The sequence below is a fragment of the Candoia aspera genome, chromosome 1, assembly GCF_035149785.1.
Source record: "Candoia aspera isolate rCanAsp1 chromosome 1, rCanAsp1.hap2, whole genome shotgun sequence".
In the NCBI taxonomy this organism is placed as follows: domain Eukaryota; kingdom Metazoa; phylum Chordata; class Lepidosauria; order Squamata; family Boidae; genus Candoia; species Candoia aspera.
The window spans coordinates 291,261,445-291,284,551 of NC_086153.1; the positions used below are offsets into that span (position 1 = coordinate 291,261,445).

Consider the following 23,107-nt stretch of genomic DNA (forward strand, 5'->3'; position numbering starts at 1 on the left):
GCAACTTAATGATGTCAGACATTCATGAGATGAAATGAAGGAAGAGATGCCTAGTGTGCCACTGGAAGAAGACAAAAAGTGAATCTGACCAAGCAGGGGTTAAGTACATCTGGACATCTGGGAGGGAGCGGTATCAAAAAAGTAAAAATGGCGACCTCATGATCAAAGCTCTACCCCATTTTACATATGCCGTATGCACTTCCTTTAATTGTTTTAACCACCCCCCACTCTGGATGTTCCTGGCCTACATTGTTGCTGTAAGGGAGGCATCTATACTTCTTCTTTATTGTGTCAGTATCCTTATTGGATCAGCCAGCAGCCTTGTTTAAGATTGCAAGTTTCCTTTTGTGAAAGAACATGCCGCTAGATCTGCCTGGTTGTTGTGCTGGTTTCACTGAGCTTTTTGCCAATAAAGTTACTCAGATTCTCTAGCCCCAATTTTAACTCTTGGAGAGGAGGCACCACCCCGAGATAGCAGATCTGAAACCTGAGGATTCCCTTGGACTCCCTTTCACCTGAAGGGGCAAGTGGAAGCCATGCCAGGGGCACCTTTGTCCAATTTTGGCTGGTGTGGCCATTGTGATCTTGTCTCAGGTTCATGGACTTTATTCAGTGACTCATGCCTTGTCTGGACTACTGCAATGCATTGTATATGGGAATTCTCAACTGGTGTAGAATTTGTTCGCTGGCAAGTATTAGCTACCAGTAGCACATTACACCTATGCTCAACATCCTCCGTTGGTCACAAATTGGCTTCCAAATACAATTCAGAGTGATGATTTTAACCTACAAAGCCCAATACAGTTTGGCGCCAAGGCACCTTCAGGATTACGTGTTTCAACCAGAATCATCTTGTCCAATACATTCAAGTAGGGAAGGCTTTGATTGTCCTGAAAAATTATGAGAACAAAGGAGGTGAGATAAGGAAGCAACGTTTTCAGTAACAGCACCAACTTTGTGGAACAACCATCTTCTATAAATCAATTCTCCCATACAGAACAGGTGTTCTGGAAAGCAGTAAAGACAGAATTGTTCCAAAGGCCTTTGGTGGGTGATGCTCATCTTCACTGATCATTCATATGAATTTTGATACAGATTTAGTTACATGTATTCTTTAGTTATTGTGGATGTTTGTGATCTTTTCATGGATCATACCATTATGATGACAGCTATTTTCTAAAAAAATATTTACTGTGGATGTTTATTTGTGTTCTACCATGGCATTAATATGTATACTGCTGCTACTTATGCTCAATTTTAATATTAAGTCACCATGACTCTGTCTTGATTCAGCAGCATATAAATTCAATCATTGTATGCCACAATGAATAATAATTAAAAATGGATAAACATATGGTAGACAAGGTCTGTCCAAGCAGATTCCAAACTGGATCTCTGGTTTCATGCCAGGGAAACAATGTGAACATTTTATTACAAAGCTGGATCGATTAGCATCTCTAGGCTGATTATGGCCTATGTAACTCCTTACAAAACAGACTGAACACAACTCTTAGTTTAGTATTGTAAAAGATACCCTCTATAGATTTCTGTAGAAATAGATAAATGAAGTCCATATATGTTAAAATGTTTATCTGGGAATTTATGTTAATAATGTACATAGGAGAAAATGCATAACTGAGTTCCTTATCTTAGGAAAAGTTGCAAATGAAAATGGATACATATTTAAATGGATATTGTTTAAACTCTGTAAAGTAAGGTGATGGATACTGTCCTAATAACATGGATAGTAAAATGGATGGATTTATAGGGATCTCAGACATCCTGTTCCAAGTCAAATGAACTGTCCTCTAAGAACATTTCTGTCTTGTCTGGACAAATGCCACCTCATAGGTCATCCTTCCAAGGACCTCTTTAGATGATGCCTGAAGGGAGGCCAGCTGAATTGGCAAACTATTCCATATATTAACTTGAAAGAAAGAAACAGTTTTGGGTAGAAAAGATGGAAGCATGGCCCCCAATCTGCAGCCCATCTCAGTCCACAGCTAAAACGAATGCTTCATCCTGCCTAATGATAGAAACGGCTATGCTCTGAACACAACTCCAAGTGCTGGTGCTTAACTTCAGGACCTGTATGATTTGGAGTTGCTAACTTAAGATTGGACTATAACCTCATGTCCATGTCTAACAGAAAATTGGAAGAGCTCCTTCTGAAGATAAGTATATCTTCTCTGGGATCAAATAGGGTGGTATTTGATAAGAAAGTTTTTTTTTTCTGTTGCAATATCTTCTAAAGTGCTTTCTCTAGTGTGGCTTTTTTGGTTTCATTCTTTATATCCACTGAGTCCCAAGGATTTTTTTCTTCCAATTTTTTAATATATTAGCTGTGTCTGTTTTTAATTGTTCTCATGGTTGTATTGTTCAAATGTCACTTGTATAAATTGCCCTGAGAACATTCGTTGTTACTGATAGGGTACAAGTTGCTCACAAGCGGAAGTTTTTGAGGTTCAAGATATAGAAATCAGGTTAGGAATCTATAGAGGAAATTTTTAAAATGCAAGAAAGTGTGTTTCTCTGAAAATAAAGAGAAGGCTTTTCCTGTTCTGTATTTATCACATGGAAACATGGGTGGCCTTGCCCCACCTGATTGATTCCAGATTTTTGTCTATAACTTCCATTCAGGCTGGGGATTAAAGCAGTTGTAGTTCAAATCATCTGGAGGGCATCAAGTTGGAAAGACCATTGTAAGTACAATTGTTTCAGAATAATAATAATATGTGTGAGTTTCTGAATCTAAAACATTTTTCACTGGTTTTTTTCTCTTATTATACAGCAAAAAGTAATCATGAGATTATTTTCTGTTTTGGACTTTAAAGAATACAAAAGTAAAGGATGAAGTTACCTCAATATTATTTACCACAAAAATGATTTTTTTTATGTTACTAGCAAGTCCTTTAAAAGTTTTAACTGCATGAAATGAGCCAAAAATTGCACTATGTCACTGCCCCTTAACCAAAGGCACGCAACCCCAGAATAAACAGCTGTTCAGCTGTAATAGATTGGAACCTCTGCCCTAAGCAAATACATTTGATTCCCCTACATGGCACTTGGCTGTTTACCTTTACAACCATATGGCTTGATGGCATCTTGTCTGCTCTCTGGTTTGCTGTTTTATTCCACAAGGACACAGAAACTAGTTAATAGTACAGTAGCTATATTGGTATCAACTTGTCTCTTTGCCAAGACCAACTTGGGTGAAGGCTTGTTATAAATAACTTCAGTATAATGATGATTGGACTGAACTTGTTCAATATCTTTCAAGAACTGGCTGAAAATAATTAATTCCTTTCAGGATGGAATAAATAAAACTCACAAAGAAATTTACTGCTTAAGATGTGTGCTGTCTGTCATACTTTCCACCATACTGAGTTATCTATCCTGAAAGCCTCTTTTCTGAGGTAATCAACTGGCTCAGAACTCATCAATGCACATATGATATCTGAACTGTCTGTTCTAATGTGTATCTCTTTATACTTACACAAAATCTCATTTGTCTATTAAACTAGTTTTGAAAGATATTTTTGGAACTCTTCACAGTCTACTTGGTTTTCACTATCTGAATAATTTGGTCTCAACTTCTAACTTTGTTATCTTAATTCCCATACATTTATGAATCTATTAAATAATATCCACTCAGTGTAAAATATTTTGGTGCAAAGTAAAATATTTTCTTCTATTAGGAAAACTATCTATCCCTATTTCTGCTTATTACCAATCCCAGAAAAGAACACTGTAGAAGCTACCAGCCTCTTCCTTGATATTTATTGGGCAGAGTGAAATGTGAGCTATGAAGTAGAAGGTATGAAGGTCTGGTATTAGGACACTTCTGACACTATCCTTTTTTAAATAACACTTTTCACAAACTGTCCCAAGATGCATGTCAAGTCAAATTACTTGTAATATAATGGATCTCCATTTAAAGGGATTCAGTGGCAAGGAAACTGCATATTTAGACTACTATTGTCACTATTCATTTTTTAGCCTTTTAATAGGGACATTAATTTAAATATATCAATTAGATCTATTATTTCATTTTTTCCCTATTTGAATTAGTAGTACCCATAAATGTGCCTTATATATGTTATCTGTCTGTAGTAAAGGTCCATTTTATTAAGGTTGTATATAATCTTCCTGCTTTTTACATTTTTTACATTTTGTTGATTCCCCAGTCTTAATACATATTTCACTGTTTGTCTTAATTTGCCTCAAATGTTTATTTATGTTATTGTCAAGATTAATATTCATGTTTGTTTTATATCTCATTAAGCAAGATTGGTTATTGCTTTTCTAAAGTAAAGTTTTTTGTGTTCAGTCCACCACACTGATTACCTTTACCAATCTACAGGTGTTATTTATTTTGTACCATGTGGTTGTCCTGCCTTTAAATTTATTCCAAGCACTTAAAAGATTTGAATTTTTAATCATAATTTTCATCTGTAAAAATTAAATAAGATCTTGAACGTTCCATATGCTACAACGCTTTCATATGGTACAGACACTGTAGCATTTGCTCTGTTTTGCAAATGAGTAATGAATATTGACTAAATATTTTTTTCCTGAACTCTGTAATTTGGTACTTCTCCATACATGCTCACTTATGTTACTGCTGCTGTATAACTGTTATACCAGTATCAAGGGAACAATATTGCTTATCATAAAGTAATCCCTGTATCCAACTCTTCTAATCTCATTCTATTTTTATTCTATTTTTTAAATATAAGTTTTATGTCAACATCTCTACATTCATTTTGCATTGACATTTCAAGAATAACAGCATTACTGCTGGTGGTCTATCACATTTAGTAATTGAATCAGCTTCCTTGGATCTTCTTCATAATATGATAAAGCTTCTGAGCTTTTATCAAGAATTAGTTTCTTACAGCTATGGAACTCTGTATGACTCATACAATTTATTGAAGAAAAGGTTTTTAATATTAGACTGCTGCTTATTATGTATTTTCTCAGTACTACTTTCTGTATGCTTCCCCATGTGAGCTGAAGTAGTTTTTAAAAGTGAGTTCCACATTCTATTTCACAGTGTATTTTTAACCAATTTAAAGATACTTAAAGAAAAAGAAATGGCCATTCTTCCTTTTTTATCTGTTTGTTGGATGTATAGCCTCCCTTTCACGCAGGGCACAAGCCTCCCTTTCATACAGGAGCACAGATGCATACCTTCTGTCCCCCCATTTTTCCCCACAACAAGAATCATGTAAGTTGAGTTGAGGGAGAATGATTAGCCCCACACCATCCATTGGATGCTGGGCCAGTCCCGGCTCTTTCAAGTGCTAGTCTAACATCGCCACTGTTACACCACACTGTCTCTTTGTTTACAACTAGCTAGTCTTACATACTAGCTTTAGAACTCAGCTACTGCTACCAAACCCAAACAGGGTAGCAAGTTGTTAATTTGAAATACGGTGCACTTGGTGGGGAGGGGGGAAACTAAACTTGTTTTAAAATAGATAATGATCAGGCAGACACATTCTGAAATAGTCTTCCTAATACATCTTGCTGAACAAAATATTCATAGACCATATTCTTCATTCTGGACGGGCACATCCCCCAAACTCTCTCTTGCGTGTGCTACTATTTGTAATCCAAAATATTTTCACATGCAAAACAGCGAACAGAGGAGGCATCGACCTTTCACCTACAAAGTCCAACCTGTTACAGTATTTTTTATCTGCTGGTCCTACCCTTTGTTCATGACTACAAACGCAGGAAAATTGCAAATTCCACTTCTTTTTCATGTACAGTGTACACTATTTATTAATTGCTAGGGTTTCAGATTAATACAGTAGCTTGCTTTGCTTTTATAGCCCTAAAATTAGTCCAATTATTTGAATAGATGTGATAAAAATGTACAGATCACACCATAACAGACAGGTGGGTCCACTGATATTACTCTGCAGCTGAGGTGCAAGATCAGCTACAACCATGACAAGCAATGATAATGTAGACTGGATACCCCTTTATATTTGCTCCATTCCCCAGAAGGATAAACCAAGTGAGTAGAGATGGTGCCAAACATTTATTCTTTCCATCACTTGCCTGCTCATAGGGGAGGGTGTAGATGATGATGGGGGACCAGTAAGGTCATGTTGCCAAGGGAACCAAAATCAAGGAACTGGTGGTAAGGGTTAAAAAGTAAGAGTGTCATTAATCCCAATCTAAGAAGATAAAAGAAGTGCATAATTTATAGTGAAAAGCATTTGAAAAGTAAACAAATAAGAAATACTAAATTCCATGAATTTAGATGCATGTGATTGTCCCCGCTGACTTAAAATTCATTAAACAATATGATTTTTAAACCTTTTGGAAAAGGTTTACGAGTCCCTTGTAACCACAGTCTCTGTAGGTTAGTGGTGACTTCACTGTGTTAATTTTCTCTTCGCTAGCAAAAGAAATATGACTGTACATTCTGTGGTGGAATAATGATTCTGTGCCCAGTGAATAGAGGAGACTGATCAATAAAGAAAAAAATTATTAGCCCCACAAGACTGATGACAGGGTTAAAAAGGTTGCAGTATTTATAATTTCATAGACAAGTATAACACAATGCATCTGTTTCATTGGCTATATGTATGCTACTACTATATATGGCAAAGTGTTACATTGTTGCATATATACATTCCCTAAATAATCATTAAGAAGCTGGCTTGTCATTTTAAAAATGCTGAATTGTCATTTCCTCATTTTGAAGCCCCCTTGACATGTGTACTAAACTTACAGTAGTTTTTTCCTTGTACATGACTTGCTTATCTGGAGATAATGGTGGAGGGCCTTCAATTTGTTACAATTTATTTCTGCAGTTCTTTCCATAGAAATAAAAAGGAAGCTTTGGACATGCTGAATGTAGCTGAAGACTTCAACTAGTTATCTTTATAACATTATTTTACAAATTTCATTCTGGGTTTTCAGAGGTGTACACATCACAGGCCTGGTCAGTTTGTTTGTTTGTTTGTTTGTTTGTTTGTTTTTCAAATTTCTATCACCACCCATCTCTCCAGAAAAGGGGACTCAGTTTAACATATAGGAAATGATGAGGCTCTCCCAGTCCTCTTCTAGCTTGTAAAACTCAGGCCTCATGACACTTCACTCTGCAAAACTTCACTTCAGCTCAGAGTCAGTCTGGAATCCGTGCCTAAGTTGAATAAATATATAAAATAAACAAATAATAAAAATCCCAGGAAGATTAGTTGGAATCCAGCAGACTGGGAGGATCCCAAGAAATTCCCCAGATAAGCCACACTAAGAAGCATCGTGCTGGTTGGTCAGCAAAGACTGCAGCCAATTACATACTCTAGAGTTTTTCTCTTCCTGAGCCAATCAGCCTATGCATTGGTGATGCACATGCAAAGCTCAGTTGATTATGAGAGATAAAATTTGATAAAACAAACTCACGGGAATGGTGAGGGGACTAGCTTTTCTCATCTTCAGTACCATCATGGTGCCAAAGCCCCAGATGGTTCCTGTCTCTCTCCTACTCTCTATGGACCCCCCTTCCTCATGATCCTGAGCCAGGCTAGGCTGGGAAGACTAAGCTAGCAGCTGATAGGTTCAGTGTTCTTTGAAGTTAAGGAAATCCATACTTTCTAACATGGATGCAGTCGCAGCACTTTCCACACTGACAGGTAGCATTCCAAAGCATCTTTTTTCCTTAGAAGCCAAATCCTGCACATAGAAGCATCCACAGCAAACTGAAGTGATGCCACAGTGATGTCATCATGCCCATGCCATGATTAAATACAGGTAGTCCTCATTTAGGACAGTTGGTTCCAGTGAAATGGTTGTTAAGTGAACCATGTGACAGAGAGAGAGAGAGACTCTGCAAAGATTGGTGGTGTCATGTTCACTGTTTCAATGTAGTTCAAACATCGTAATGTTTCACATGCCATGGCACTGACGCGCATTTCTGTTTGGGAGGGAGCTGCTGTGAAACCTTGTACCAAGCTCTCTATGTGAAATCAGGACAATGGAATGTGTTTGGGTTATTTTCTCTGTTCAAGGACTTTTCCCGCAGACCATCAGAAACCGTTAGGAGCACCTGGGATTGTGAACTTGGGAAGATTCTACGGGGGGAGGGATCTCATTTGCACCGAGGGTTTTTAGTTCGAATTTGCCGCGCTTTCATCATTCTCAGCTTTCTTTGTGATCCTGCATGCTATTCTTCAATAAATCAGATATCTTTGAAACTCTGCTTATGAATCTGATGTATATTGGAATAGGCAATCATTACAGCTGGTTGCTGCCATCTCATTTAGATAAAGTTTTCCTATTCAGCAACGCCAGTGTTACTCTTACTCTGAAGTGCATTGTTGTCATGTGCATAAATTTGGGTGTAAGTTCATGCATTGGTCAGAAAATAAATTTTTACTACCATTTATTATTGTCGTATTTGCAAACAGTCGCTATCCGAGGCAGTTGCTAAACAAGTACTACCTGTACTTGAACAGGATGCTGTGGAATTTGTGTGATTACATCATCACACGCATGCCATCATTTGCCCCCCTCCCCATGTGTGTTCCTGTGGCTATATTTTTGTACCCTTTTTCCTTTGACTACAACCTGAGCTATCATGTTCTATGTTTATTATCACTTCTTAATCGTTTTATTTTTTTATTAAATTGAAACTGCTTTCATTTTTTTTTCTCAGTAAAGGGAATAGAGGTTTATCATTTTATATCTTAGAAAGAATAACCAATGTTGCTGGCATAACTGGAGAATATATTTTTAGATCATTTCCAGCCTTCTCTCTTCCATAGAAAATGTTCCTTTTTTCCTGAAGCAGAAGAAATCTTTTACTTCTGGCACTTTGACACATCACTGACTGTTAGAGAATGTGAAGCCACTGTTTACTGCTGGTTCCTGAGTGTTAAACAGCCTCCACTGCTTTTATTATACCATTAATTGTACTTATGCAGATGCATTTCTGGTATGCTTGGCTAAACTCTGAAAATTAAGTAGAGGGTACTTTGTTATAAAATTCACTGTAATGAGCTCTGGTGGGACAGGGTCTGTTAAGTTTGAAATTACCTCAGGCCATTTCCAGAGGACTTCTTAAAATATTTCATGTCTGTAGAAGTTTGCAACTAGATAGATAGCTCAAGATCATACTGACATGGGAAGTCTACTCCTGTACGGTATACAATGGATTAAATATGAATGCTTTAAATGGCAAAACAGTTGTATTCATATGGAACAGTTGTCATCTTTAGCAGTAAATTGACAGAAACACTGTAATCTTGACTGCCCCTACCATTTTAAGTGAGTACAAGTAGTGCTTGAGAGCTAGTTTGGTGTAGTGGTTAAGGCACCAGGCAAGAAACTGGGAGAATGGGAGTCCTAGTCCCGCTTTAGGCGCAAAAGCCAGCTGAGTGACCTTGGGTCAGTCACTCTCTCTCAGACTTAGGAAGGAGACTGTCAGATCCCTCCGATCAACAGGTTCACAGAACCCCTTATCGGAACATCTCCCTTCTCTTATCAGACTCCGTGTCGCCAAATAGGTGGGGGTGCTGGATTGGAGTGTGAAGTGGATTATTATGGCTAGGAATTTATGGTGTTCACACGTCAAGGCCAGAGAGAGGATATACACCAGAGAGCCACCTGGGATGAGAAGGGGGGTGATGTACTTTAATGGGAAGTGGGGGGGAAAGTAATTATGTGAATGTAGTTTTAAATGTAGGTTTGCGCGGGAACTTTCCATTTGCAGCTTTGTTCTTGTGTTGGTCATTTCGCTTCATTAAAACAGTAAAAGGAGCTTGGACTCTAGACTGTTATTGTGTGAATGCTTGAATGCTTACAGAGACAGTGGCAAACCACTTCCAAAAACATTGCCAAGAAAACTACAGAGACTTGTACGGGCAGTTGCCAGGAGTCAACACTGACTCAAAGGCACAAAACACACACTCAAACACACAGTGCTTATGAATACAAGTTTTGCTATTAATGCATACATTCTTGTATATCCATACTGTATAATTGTAATACTAAGAGATTCCAGGTGGGTTTATGTGATAGGTAGGTGCTGATAACCAATAAATGTAATATGCTAGTAATTTTTCGTAGCCTGAAACCTTCCAGTGTATTGGACATCAAGTCCCATAATTCCCACACAGAATGACCAGGTCGTATTTGCTGGGAATTATGGCAGCCGAAATCCAACACACCTGTAGGGGCACCAGTCTGTGTCTAGGACACAGCTATTTATAGCAAGACCTCTAGGACATATCAACATTAAATGTTCGCTTGCTTTTTACGTATAACTTCCATTCCAAGGGATGTTCAAACAGCTGTGTCCATGTGTCACAAATAGCTAAAAATACAATAACCAGTCCTGGCCTAATCAGCATTATAACTACAGTTCTGCCTGTGTTTTGGGGATTATAAATGCTATATCATTTCTCAGCTAAAATATCAAATAGTTTTTTCTATTAATCTAAATAAACCCTATATACTTCTTAGAAATGGGTTCAGAATTAATTCCCTGAAGGTTGGATGGCTCTCTTACTAGGAACAGCATTCCTAGTTTAGTCTCACCACCAAAGATCAAGCAGATAATCTTCCATAGCGTTAGTGTAGCAATTTATCAGAGCTTGCTAGTTAAAAATTTAAGCATGGAGTAATTAGAGGCTTCCAAGCTTGAATCATGCACTTTTCCCTTTTTTAATGGACTCAGTAGAGGCTTGTCAAGCTTAGTATTTGACTAATGCAGATTTTATACTCCTTGCTGAAAGCTTCCAGACTCAGTATGGGTGAAATCCTAAATCACTTTTTGGGCAGGGGTGTTCCTTGAGAGAGAGATTCTCTAAGAAAACCTTGTAGAAGTCTCCATATTACCTAAGGTCAGCCAGTCAACTTATTGTACCTGTTCAAAATATTCACTATTATATAACCAGAAGTACTGCAGCCATTAAACATCACATCTGTTGTCCAGATGGGCTAACAAAAAATTACAGCCCATCATAATTGTAGAATAGAATGAACAAGATACTCTAGGGAGAGTTCTACATACGTATGTATGAAGGAAAGAGTTTTTGTCTGCTTATCTAATACCATGAATTTGAGTGCTGGAGATTTCTGTGTTTCTGTAGAATCTATAGTTCATAAATGGAGGGCGGTACATTCCATAGTAGAATTCAGGATTCAGTGAATGTATGTGCAATGTTCTGTAAACCAAGATGAGAAACGTATATAGCACCTCAAAGATACGGTCCTATGGAGTGACCACTTAAGGAATGGATTTTTAGATGGAGTAATATTTATTCTAAGTCAGTGTTTCTCAGCCTCAGCAACTTTAAGATGAGTGAGCTTCAACTCTCAGAATTCCCCAGCCAGTAAATAACTTAAAGTTGCTGAGATTGAGAAATGCTGTTCTAAGTCATAGTTCGCTTATTTGTGGTTTATTCAATAAGCCACAATGTTCATATTTCATATAAAGTCATTAAACTATAGTTTACAAACCACAGGACTTGAATTCACCAACACACTACAAAACAGATGGTTCATCAGAATGTGTGAATATAGCCTTAACTTTAGCCAAAAGCTTAATGACACCACCAGCATAATGTTCTGCTAATCTTTCTCTGAAGATATATTGAATACACCTTGGAGAGGCTTATACTGGAACCATAAACTTTACTTTCTGGTACTTAACCTGTATGGGAGTGAAGGGAAGGGCTTGCTGTGCTGCTAAACAAGAGTGTTGGTTTCTTTGCATTATGTCTAATATAACAGAAACTGTTTATCATACTAATATGATAAGACTGAGCTGCTGGAGATCGTCTCGGGGCTGGCGGTGGAGTTCCCCAGACTTATGGTTCTGGGGGACTTCCATCTGCCTTCCCTGGGGCATGCGTCAGAGGCAGCTCGGGAGTTCATGGCTACCATGGCAGCCATGGGCCTGTCCCAGATTATTTGGGACCCGACTCAAGACAGCGGTCTCACTCCAGACTTGGTTTTCTTGTCGGAGCAGTGGCAACGTAATCTGAGGGGAGAGCCACATCTATCCCCATTGTCATGGTCAGATAACGCCCTGGTGGCCCTGAGATTTTCCTATGCTGTCCCCCTCCGCAGGGAGGCAGGACCCATTCGGTTGGTCCGCCCCCGGTGACTGATGGACCCAGTGAGGTTTCAGAGGGGGCTGGGGGTTGTACCTGAGGATCTGCTGCATGGTCCAACAGAGGCCCTGGCTGCTGCCTGGAATAGGGAGGCGGCTGGGGCCTTGGACAGTATTGCGCCTGTGAGGCCTCTCTTGCCTCATCCAACCCGACACTCCCCATGGTTCACAGAGGAGCTGAGGGTTTTGAAGAGGCTTAAAAGATGCCTAGAGCACCGCTGGAGGAAGACAAAGACCGAATCTGACCGAACACAAGCTAGAGCTGCTATTAAGGCCTACCTTGTGGCGGTAAGAGCGGCGAAACGGCAGTATTTCTCCGCTCTTATTGCTTCCACAGATTGCTGTCCAACGGCCATGTTTAAGATCACACACACCCTTTTGGGGAAGGTGGGCCCAGTGACCCACCTACAGGGCCATGCAGAAGAGTTTTCTGAGCATGTGCAGGATAAAATCACTCGAATCCAGTCTAAGTTGGACTCCACGCGTGAAGCAGGGTCTGAGGAGATGCTGAGGGAACATTTTAGCCTTGTTATCTGGGAGCAGTTTGATCCTGTTGGACCTGAGGAAGTGGACAGGATTCTCCGGATTGTGAATGCCACCATCTGTCATTTAGATCCATGCCCCTCCTGGCTGGTGAAGGCAGCTCGGGAGGTGATGTGTGGTTGGGTCCAAGCGATGGTAAATACATCCTTGAGTGAGGGGGTGTTCCCGGCTGCCTTTAAAGAGTGCACCCCCTCCTCCAGAAGCCATCGCTGGACCCAACTGTGCTGGACAATTTTCGTCCAGTCTCCCACCTCCCCTTTTTGGGGAAGGTGGTTGAGAAGGTGGTGGAGTTGCAACTCCAGAGGATCCTGGATGAAACGGATTATCTGGACCCCTTTCAGTCAGGTTTCAGGCCAGGATATGGGACAGAAACTGCATTGTCCGCACTTATGAGTGATCTCTGGTGGGAGCAGGATGGAGGCAGTGCATCCATCCTCTCTCTCCTTGACCTCTCAGCGGCTTTCAATACCATCGACCATGGTATCCTTTTGGGACGGCTCAGGGGGTTGGGGTTGGGTGGCGTAGTTCTGCGCTGGTTCACCTCCTTCCTCCAGGGCCGATACCAATCAGTGGTGATAGGAGAGGAGAGATCTGACCCTCGACCCCTCCATTGTGGGGTGCTGCAGGGTTTGGTTCTCTCTCCTCTCTTATTTAACATCCACATGAAACCACTGGGTGAGATCTTCTGTCACCACGGGATGAGGTATCATCAGTATGCCAATGATACCCAATTATATATCTCCATCCCGGGTGAGGTAAGTGATGCAGTGACTGTCCTTTCTCAGTGCCTGGGGGCTGTGGGGGTCTGGATGGGGAACAACAGGCTTCAATTGAACCCTGGTAAGACGGAGTGGCTGTGGATTGATGGCACCTCGCTTTCCAGGAAATTGTCATCTTTAGTTCTAGATAGGGTTGCACTGCCCCAGACAGACTCAGTGCGTAATCTGGGGGTTCTCCTGGACTCACGACTCCTGCTCAAAGAGCAGGTGGCAGTCGTGGCCAGGAGGGCCTTTGCGCAACTTCAGGTTGTGCACCAGTTACACCCGTTCCTGGAACGAGAAGCCCTCCGAACAGTCACTCACACCCTGGTCATCTCCCATATAGACTACTGCAATGCGCTCTACATGGGGCTACCCTTGAAGAGTATCTGGAAGCTTCAGCTGGTCCAGAATGCAGCCGTGTGTGCCATTTTTGGTGCCCCTAGGTCGGCACATATAACACCGTTGCTGCGCAAGCTGCAGTGCATGCCAGTTTGCTTCTGGGTCCAATTCAAGGTGTTGGTTATCACCTTTAAAGCCGTACATGGCATGGGACCAGGTTACCTGAGGAACCGTCTCATCCCCATTACATCAGCCCGCCCCACCCGGTCATCCAGAGAGGGCATGTTGCAGACCCCATCCATAAGAGCATTTTATCTGGCGGGGTCCAGGAAACGGGCCTTCTCTGCAGTGGCCCCCACCCTTTGGAACATCTTGCCCCTGGAGGTGAGGCAGGCCCCTTCACTCCTGACCTTCTGGAAGGCCCTGAAGACCTGGTTCTGCCATCTCGCCTGGGGCGGGAAAGTGAGCAACCATTCTTGGGGGTGGCTTGCACCCTAGAGCCCCTCCCACCAGCTTGGATTTTATACCCTCTTGGATTTTATATTTATTTATTGTATTTTATAATAATTGTAATGTGTCTGGTTTTATGAGATTTTAACGTTTATGACTGGAGTTTGATTTTATTGTAAACCGCCCAGAGTCCCTCTCTTGGGGGAGATGGATGGTAATTAAATTTGAATAATAAATAAATAAATGTATCTATGTATGTTTCTACCAAGTGTGGATCTAAAAGCGGAGCATATCGGGTTATGGGAGTGGAAAAGAAATAATCCTTGGAGTTATAGCTAAAAGTATTATATGGTATTGGAAGTGGGAAATTTTTTTCGTTTTGCACTCCAGCACATAAAATAAGAGGGCTGCTGCTCTTTCTCCTCAGATAACCATGGATTTTTTCAGACTTCCCTCAGGTCTATACTTCTTGGGAAATATATTTTAGGGACTAAAGAAGTGATACTTTGCAGCCACCAAATTTATATATAAATCATATCTTGCTTTGCTGCACAGAAATCATGACCCAATAAATGAGAGACTTTTGTCTAGGCATATAAGATCTGTGTTGCCAATATCTGGATGATCACTCAGTGGCAGAAAACAGAGATTTCTGTGTCTCTCTGCTGTCATCTAGTGGTTGTCTGGATTTATGAAACCCAGATCTGGTATGTCAACATTTATCCTTCCAGATGTCAATGTATTACAGCTCCATAACCCGTTGGCCATGGTAGCTGCTGTTGATGGAATCCTAGAGCTGCAAGTTGTGAATGGAGACGTTAGTTTAAGGATCAGCAATTTTAGATGCAGATGTCGGGAATCTGTGACTGTGAGTGACCTCATGGTCTAGGAAAGCTGTTCTGAGTCCTAAAAATAATGTTCCAAAATGGCTTATATGTGATTCACCCCCCTACTTTAACAAAGATTAGTCAATCTTGCAGAGAAATTGAAATGCAAACAGACCAGTTACTAGATTGCATCTATCAGGTTATTCTTACATTATATAAATCTTGTAAGGGATAAGATATAAGGGAAATTTGCTATAGTACAGGAGTTCTCTGGTAGCTGCCTGGACTGGAAGCATTTAATTCCAAGAGCATGTTGGATGAATAAGATTCATTAAGAAGAACGAGTTTTCATAGCCAGTTAGTCTGGTGTTTCTCAGTAATGGACATCTTTAAGGAATTAAGGGAAAGATTTGATTTGTCATATATGCCATAGCTGTTTTATTGATGTAAAACAGATAATTCAGGGAGAGGTGTGTGTGTTAAATCCAGATGTCAAAACTGAATTTATATCATCTGCATCAAATTGTCATCTGTGGAATTATATAACTGAGATAAATTGTGTTATTTGCAGTAAAACTTTGGGTTAACAGTTAAACCCTTGATTTAACAGACAAATCCTCAATTTAACGGACAAAACTCCATTACTTGGGTATGAAATCTAAATGAAGAAGCCTATATCCCCTTTATCTCATCTACCAGAGGGACCATTATAAGATATTGTAAGTTGGGAGATGATTCAGATTTACTTCAGAGTCTTGTTTCACATTACAGAGACATGATCATGAATGCCTGTTGTTTTCTGAAAATGAGGGAGGTAATAGAGATGTTTACCATATTTCTACCTTTGTAAAATACATACTGCAGCCTGCAATATAATGGGTCATTGGTGTGGATACTGATCAAAACTTGGTTGATTGTTTCCTTGGCAAGCAGAGCCACTCTTACATAGTGTTCAAAAATGATGCCAAATCCTACAATGGCAAGAAAAATGACATAGTCCTTATAGCTCATTAAAATTATGTCATTCATTGAGTCAAGAGCAAATTGTGGTAATAGAAGTCAAGCAAAGGTTGGGCTTATTTGTTGAGATATGGTGACTTTCTTTGTATTTCTGACACAGCCACTTAGTAACATACATGTATATGTATATGTATGTATGTGTATGAGTGTGGGTGTGGGTGGGTGTATAAGTATTAAACAAGGAAAATGTATGTGTATTCGAAATCGCTGAGGTAGTAGTTTCCAAAGTATCATGAGGGTTTACAGTGCGTGTGTGTGTGTACACACACACAGAGTATATATATACATACATGCATACATACATATATATAAAATCTTATATACAAACATTAAAAATGTCTGCTGGAAATAGCGTTGTGTCTCAAACATACAGTGTATTTCAGGAATGCATGTATTGTATCCTGCTTCATGTAGATCCTGCAGTTTTTGACATGCTTGTGGCATACAAAAGCCCTGTGGATGAATGGAGCATTAGATTGGAAGTAATAAGGTTGTGCCTGACTTACCTCAGCATTTGTAGCAGATGTTACAAATGTCATAAACATGAACCTTAGGGATCAGAATAAAAAAAATCAAGACAACAGATTTAGGCTTTTTTGCTTTACAAGCTAGTGGAGTCTGATGCTGTATCACAGCACTCTGACTTGATGTTAATATCCTGTCCTTTTTCCCTGGATACTGTCGTATCCGAGGAGAGAAAGCTTTCCTAAGCAAATATGCAGTTTCCACAGGCAAGTTAAACTGAGAGCTGAGAGCTTTTTTTCAACCAACCAAAAGAAGAAAGGATTTGCTTGACCATGTTTGTGTTATGCTTGATTATGGGGATTTGGGTTCATGGAGAAATGTTTCAGACAGGGAAAGTATGCCGTTCGTTGTCTTCCATCACCACCACATACAAACACAAATCATTTTCTGGCAGTCCTAGTTAATTGAATGTAATATGCTGTGCGGTTGTGGTTCAGTTCACCAGGACTGAATCACACACTTAAAACATTGATGTAGGGATGTGTGTACCCAAACACTTCAGCATGTTTATGGACAGGAGAGAGAGAAGTTCCTATGCAGTCAGGTCTGTCTTACGTACGTATGCTGCCCAAGATGGATTAGCAAATGCCCACCTGGCTGAAACCAATCCCTGAAATTTTTCCTCCTTTTTCCTCACTCATTTGTCTCTATCTTCTCCATGATCATTTCATACGGTTACTCAAAAGTAAGTAATGTTGAGTTCAGTAGGGCTTACTCCCAGGTAAACCACGTTACAAAGATACATATGCTTAGAAAAGAGTCCCATTGGGATTCAGTGAAATTAATTTTTAAAGATATCAAAAAAAACTTTCACGCCCTGTCTTTACCTGGTGCTCCTCAGTGTAACAGCAGCCTCGCCCATCCCAGTGCACTGCTGTTGGGTGGATGGAACTTTGACTCAGGATCTGAGACACGAGCTTTTCCACTGCACTGGTGCTAGGGCCTGGGCTTTTTGCATCCAATAATGAATGTTTTATTCACATATTTAATATCACAGGAAAGGACTTACCTTTCAGAACAAAATACAAAACTGAAGATCAGTTTGAAACTGGGTGACCTCTCTTTAGTGTTGCATAAAATGAAAGCTTTTGACATCCTTTCTTTAAAATAGTTTTTCCCTATTATTTTAATAAATGACCCTGTGTAAAGTATAGTAAATAACAAGAAATACACTCAGGGCTGGTTTTATATATCACCTTGATTTCCTTTCTAAATTCAAGATGACAAAGTGTTGGATTTAGAGCATTCAGCTTCTCTAATTTTGTTGGGTATTACATTACTTCAGCAGTAAATTTCTTGCTCAATATAAAAAGTGCAATGTTTCCTGCAAAGAAATTACATGTAACATCCATAATGTTACATTTACAAACCAATATCCCTTGTCTTCTCCCAGTAGATGTCATATGTCTTTGTGCACTGAGATCAGATTTGACGTTTGATAACACAGACACCTCTTACAAATCATTGCTCTAAAATTTCTTCTCACTAGATTGATCAATGATCAGACTGATTCCAGAAAAGAACCCCACTGCTTTCAGTAACAGTTACTTAGTTGAGGTATTTTATTTTTTATCTATCTATCTATCTATCTATCTATCTATCTATCTATCTATCTATCTATCTATCTATCTATCTATCTATCTATCTATCTAATTTATCCCCGCCCATCTCCTCCCGTCGGGGGAGTCTGGGCAGTTTACAACAATCGATTAAAAACCATAACCATAAATACACAGAATAAAATACAGTAATAAATAATATTAGGTAAAAATAAAGAATCCAAGTGGTGAAGAATCTAAAACAGTCCAAGTGTGGGAGGAGTGGTCTATAGCAACCATCCCCATGTAGATCTATTCCCCTCTCCACCCCAAACGAGGCGGCAGGTACATTTATGTTTGGGTTTGCCATTAAGTTCTGAGCATTGTCACTGTGTTCAGTATGGGTAAAGTAATTAAGAGCTTTTGCAAAAGCATTTTGTGCACTCATGCATTTTATTTGAGATTAGCACTGCAGATGTAGCATATTCACTCCAATCTGACAATTGCTTGCAGGCATGAGAGCATATACTCTGAGCTCTCTTGCTTATAAGATCTTGTCTGTTTACTGGCAAGAAAGGCCGAGGTCATGTACCAACATTCTTCCTCCACTGAAATGGAAGTCCACGCATGTATTTGAGTATGCTTTGGTTCATGTTGACATGGGTGTCTCTGCTGATCTTGACAGACATAAAGGAAGCTTTTTTATGGTATCTAATCTTGTTTCTGGGGGTGGGAGGTACTTCACTGTTGCCTATGTATTACTTCATGCAACATTTTGCATATAGCTGTAGTTTAAATATTACTATTACAATCTTTACATTTCTGTATGTATCTACCTAATAACAAAAGCTCTTTTTGCTGACCCAAATGGATATTTGTACTGTATGATCTGAGACACAGGACCCTTTCCTTACAATAAACCAAGGAATGTGAGAGTAACTCAGTTCATTATTGTCTGTATGCTCTTTAGCATTGCTAGAGATGTTAGTGCAAAACCTTATTGTACCTAATTTATACCTTTGGAACTGTTTGAGCCTTTGTAAGGCCCTGCTTTTGGTTAATTTTCCCCCCCTAAAAGTAACAATTTTAGGAAACTAAGTAAGGAAATGAATGTGTGAAAGGAAATATTTTCAGATAGGTACCTTAGCATCTCAGAAACAGTTTCAGTAGCCATCTCATTATATTTTGTGCAAACCAAGTATAGGAAAGATGGATTTATGCAGGAGAGGAAATTTGAGGCATTCTGAAGACATTGTATTGTTCTCTAACCTACTATCCCAGCTCCATGAAGCCTAGGCTTCAGATATATACTAGTGTTTGGCAGAGAAATTCTCGTGCATTTTTTTCTGCCATTTCTCATTCAGCTTGATGAAAGGGAATTTGCTTTAGAAATGATTTCAAAGGAGAACAGCATTTGGCAAAATTCCAAGTGCTACATTTTTGCATTAGGTGACCAAATGGCACACATATATCCTTTCTTTCATTGTATAGTCATTTCTCTAGTAGCTTGCCATCTTTCTAGCTTCCCACACATTCCAAAAGAAGGCATCATGAGAGAACTTGTCCCACTGGGTATTTTAAGTATCAATGCTAGAGCCTCTGTTAAGAAAAAGCCCTTCCTTTGAGAAGCTGTTGAAGAATTTCTCCTTTTCCTAGAAAAAATTGGAGAAACCACCCACCAGCAAAGGGCATTTGTGCTTTGCTTTATTTTATAAGTATATCTCTTTGCCAGGAGAAAAAGCATTTGATCAGCTGAAGTTGTTTAGAAAAGGAATATAGATAACTCTGTTTTTTTTTCCCAAACTGATCTTTCCATCATGTCTTTCTTGTCCCATTTGCACAGGAGAGGCAGTTGCTTATCTTTAAATACACGAGATTAAGCTGAAATAAATAGTTTCACCCAAATTAGGGCAAAAGATGGTGCATTCTCTATGGTATTTTAATGTTTATTAAAAACACTTGAATTGCAACCATAGGAGAGATAAGAATCACAATTTTAACAAAGGAAGTTTTCTTTTTTAAAAAAAAACACAAACAAAAATTCTGTAACATAATAATCCATACCAGAACTAAAACAACACACATATACACAAATTTGATGTTGGCATAGTCAAATTTGCCATAAGCAGCAGAGAATTTTTATTGTGATCATACTGCAAATGAGGAATTGGTTAATACATATAGTTTCACACACATTGGGCTGAATTTTCCCATTTCAGAACCATGCATTTAATCTTCCTAAGATTTGATCTGGAAGATTGGACACATTTCTGCTTATTTTAATATCAAAAATATTGCTAAATATTAACTACACTATTGTTTGGGCTTGTTCTGTATTTTTATTTACTGCAGTCCTAAAATTATTTTTGACAGTGCTGTCACTGAAGCGCACTTCTTCAAACAAAGGAGCTATTTTATAGGACATATTTTCATTAACTGTTCAAGGTTATAACTTCCTGAGCCCTAAAAACCTTTTTCAAAAGTCATTTCATAGAGTCCAAGCTAATGAAAATCTTCTATGGCTATGATTTTTTTTTCCTGGGTAGGCATATTGCTCACCCAAGGGAGGATGCTCATAGTCTCAACATGCTCTGTTTCTCTTCTGCTCTTCTACAAGTGATCAGTGTAACAATAGGCAGAATGTGTGTGCTTGAATATACCCACCCAACTTACCTAATTTTTGTATCAAGTTATGTAAATTCTGAAGTTTGTATCACTTGACTATGATTATGAAGATACACCTGCAGTGACCTTTGTCTGGAACACCTTGTTGAACTACCTCTGAATGTAGTCTTCCACATAAAGAGATAAAGGGGAGAAATAGGTTTCCATTACTCTTCATGGGAATCTCCTAAGTGTTTTTCTTATTTGTAATTTTCAAATGTTAAGATTGTAGAAAATATTAACAAATAATAATAACCTAAATCAGGGATGCATTGTGACTAAATGTGCAGAGATTGCAACATAATCCCTTTTTTATTCAGTTATAGGTGCCCAGCGCAGGAGAAGTCCCAGTGCCCTTGCCACTGAAGTATTTGAGTCACATTTGGGAAGTCACATTTTACAGGTAAAAGCAATGGCTTTGCAAACAAACAAACAACAAAGTTTAACATACTTAGTAACATGATCTAAGACTCCTGTCAAATATTTGGATATTGCTATTACTATTACAGCCTTTACAGTGAGGGCTTGATTTACAGCTTCTCTTTTTTTCTTTTTAGAAAGTGAATGGTTGAAGGAATGTTAATGAGAGAGGGAGGGCAAGTATTATTTGTGCTGTAATAATTTAAAACTCAACACATGTTAGTTGCATTGCACTGCACAGTATCTGTTGGTTTCCCAAAATGACTGTGTATGTTTGTTTAAGTATAGCTAACTATTTTGTGGGGAAAATATTAATTTTTAAACTTGTTCACATGTGGATCTTCATTTCTCTCCTCCCATTGCAGCTTTTCAGCACTATTGTTTCAACTGTTACATTCAATGTGATATTTATATCCCTTTAAAGGATAGCATGTCTTCCAGATCTTTAACACTTTAGATAAACAGTGTAGTGCTCCTCCAAAGTTATTTTACTAGTATCTATTGAAGACATTATCTTGACAAGTGTTATGCATTAGGCATGTGCTTTCATGTTGTTCTGACACGGGATTCCATAGGAGAATCTTATTTGGATCAGGATCAGTATATTCTGTCAGTGTACGCAAAATATAAAAATCTACTTCGTTTATCATAAGTTTTGCTTCTTTGAAAATAATTTCTGTACCAATACATTAAGCTTTGCATCCAGAAGAAAATGCTACCTTAAGTTAAAAAAAGAAATGGCTGAATTCAGGTGTCCTAATAAACCTTGCACACTATAATATGAATAAGTCAAGACTTGTCCCCTGTTCTGAGTTCCCTATCCTCCTGTGGGTGCAGCCGTAACATAGTGTGTCCTCCACATCCGAAATGCTGCTAATTTTTTTGGTGGTTTCTTGAAAGATGATTAAAAAATTATTGGCAAAGTAAGTTTCTCAAGGAAGCCAGGATGGTTTTAGTGGTTTTTTATTTATCAAATTGATGAATTTCTTATTCATATGATCTTGGTACATGTTTAACTTGCATATTTTGCATGTGATCATAATAATATATTGCATACAGTTCAAAAATTAATAATGCTGCTTTCAGTATGTAATAACTTTGTTATGTTATTTTCTTGCCAATGTTTAAGAAATCATAATGGACTAAAGTTTATAGGTCTTTTGCTGTGTAATTCGTTCAGTTTTTTTGTGAAAATACATTAACACGTATATGTAGGGCACAGTATGGTCCTAAAAATCACTCAAATGCCATTCATTTGAATAGAAGTGGTTTTTGGATCAGCTTAATGCCACTTTTAAACCAGTAGGACTAAAAACTACCTAATTGACTTGCCTAGTGCCCATGTACCGTACACAGGAACGATTAAAATGCTAATATAAAAGGTTCCCAGTTCGTTCTGGCCTTATATAAAAGGCTCAGAAGTCTGCCTTAAGATTTTAGTTGAGTGTGATTTGATACAGTTTTACTGTCTGTTTTGAAGGAGAAGGAAAGGAGACTTATGAACATGTATCCGTTTAGAACATTTAGATAGCTACTCAGCTCTGACATGACTCTGGACAGCATACAGAATCATTAAACAAACTACTAAAGCAAACTAAAACAATTAAACGGTGATGAGTATTGAAATATACTGTATCTCACCAATTGGGAACTCTAATCCTCCTGACCAAAATAGTGGAAATGATATGATTTTACAAAAGGTGAAATACTGTTGCATTGGGGATTTTTTCTCTCTCTACCCCTCTCCTTTTCAGCCAACTTTCAATAGATATGGCTTCCTAGTGTATATACCACACTGCAACTGGTAATTTTTGATACCAATTAAGTCCCTAACATGTAAAGGTGAAATGTCAGACAGAGAAGGCTAACAATTTACAAATG

At 38.8% G+C, this 23,107-nt stretch overlaps 1 protein-coding gene across 1 annotated transcript in view; it reads left to right on the forward strand.

Annotated features, from left to right (window-relative positions):
* NPAS3 (neuronal PAS domain protein 3) overlaps positions 1–23,107 on the forward strand; it is a 520,563-nt gene that overhangs the window by 125,046 nt on the left and 372,410 nt on the right. The window contains exon 5 of the mRNA XM_063290029.1: positions 21,127–21,209. Coding sequence (XP_063146099.1) covers positions 21,127–21,209 — 83 coding nt within the window. The remainder of the gene's footprint in view (positions 1–21,126; positions 21,210–23,107) is intronic.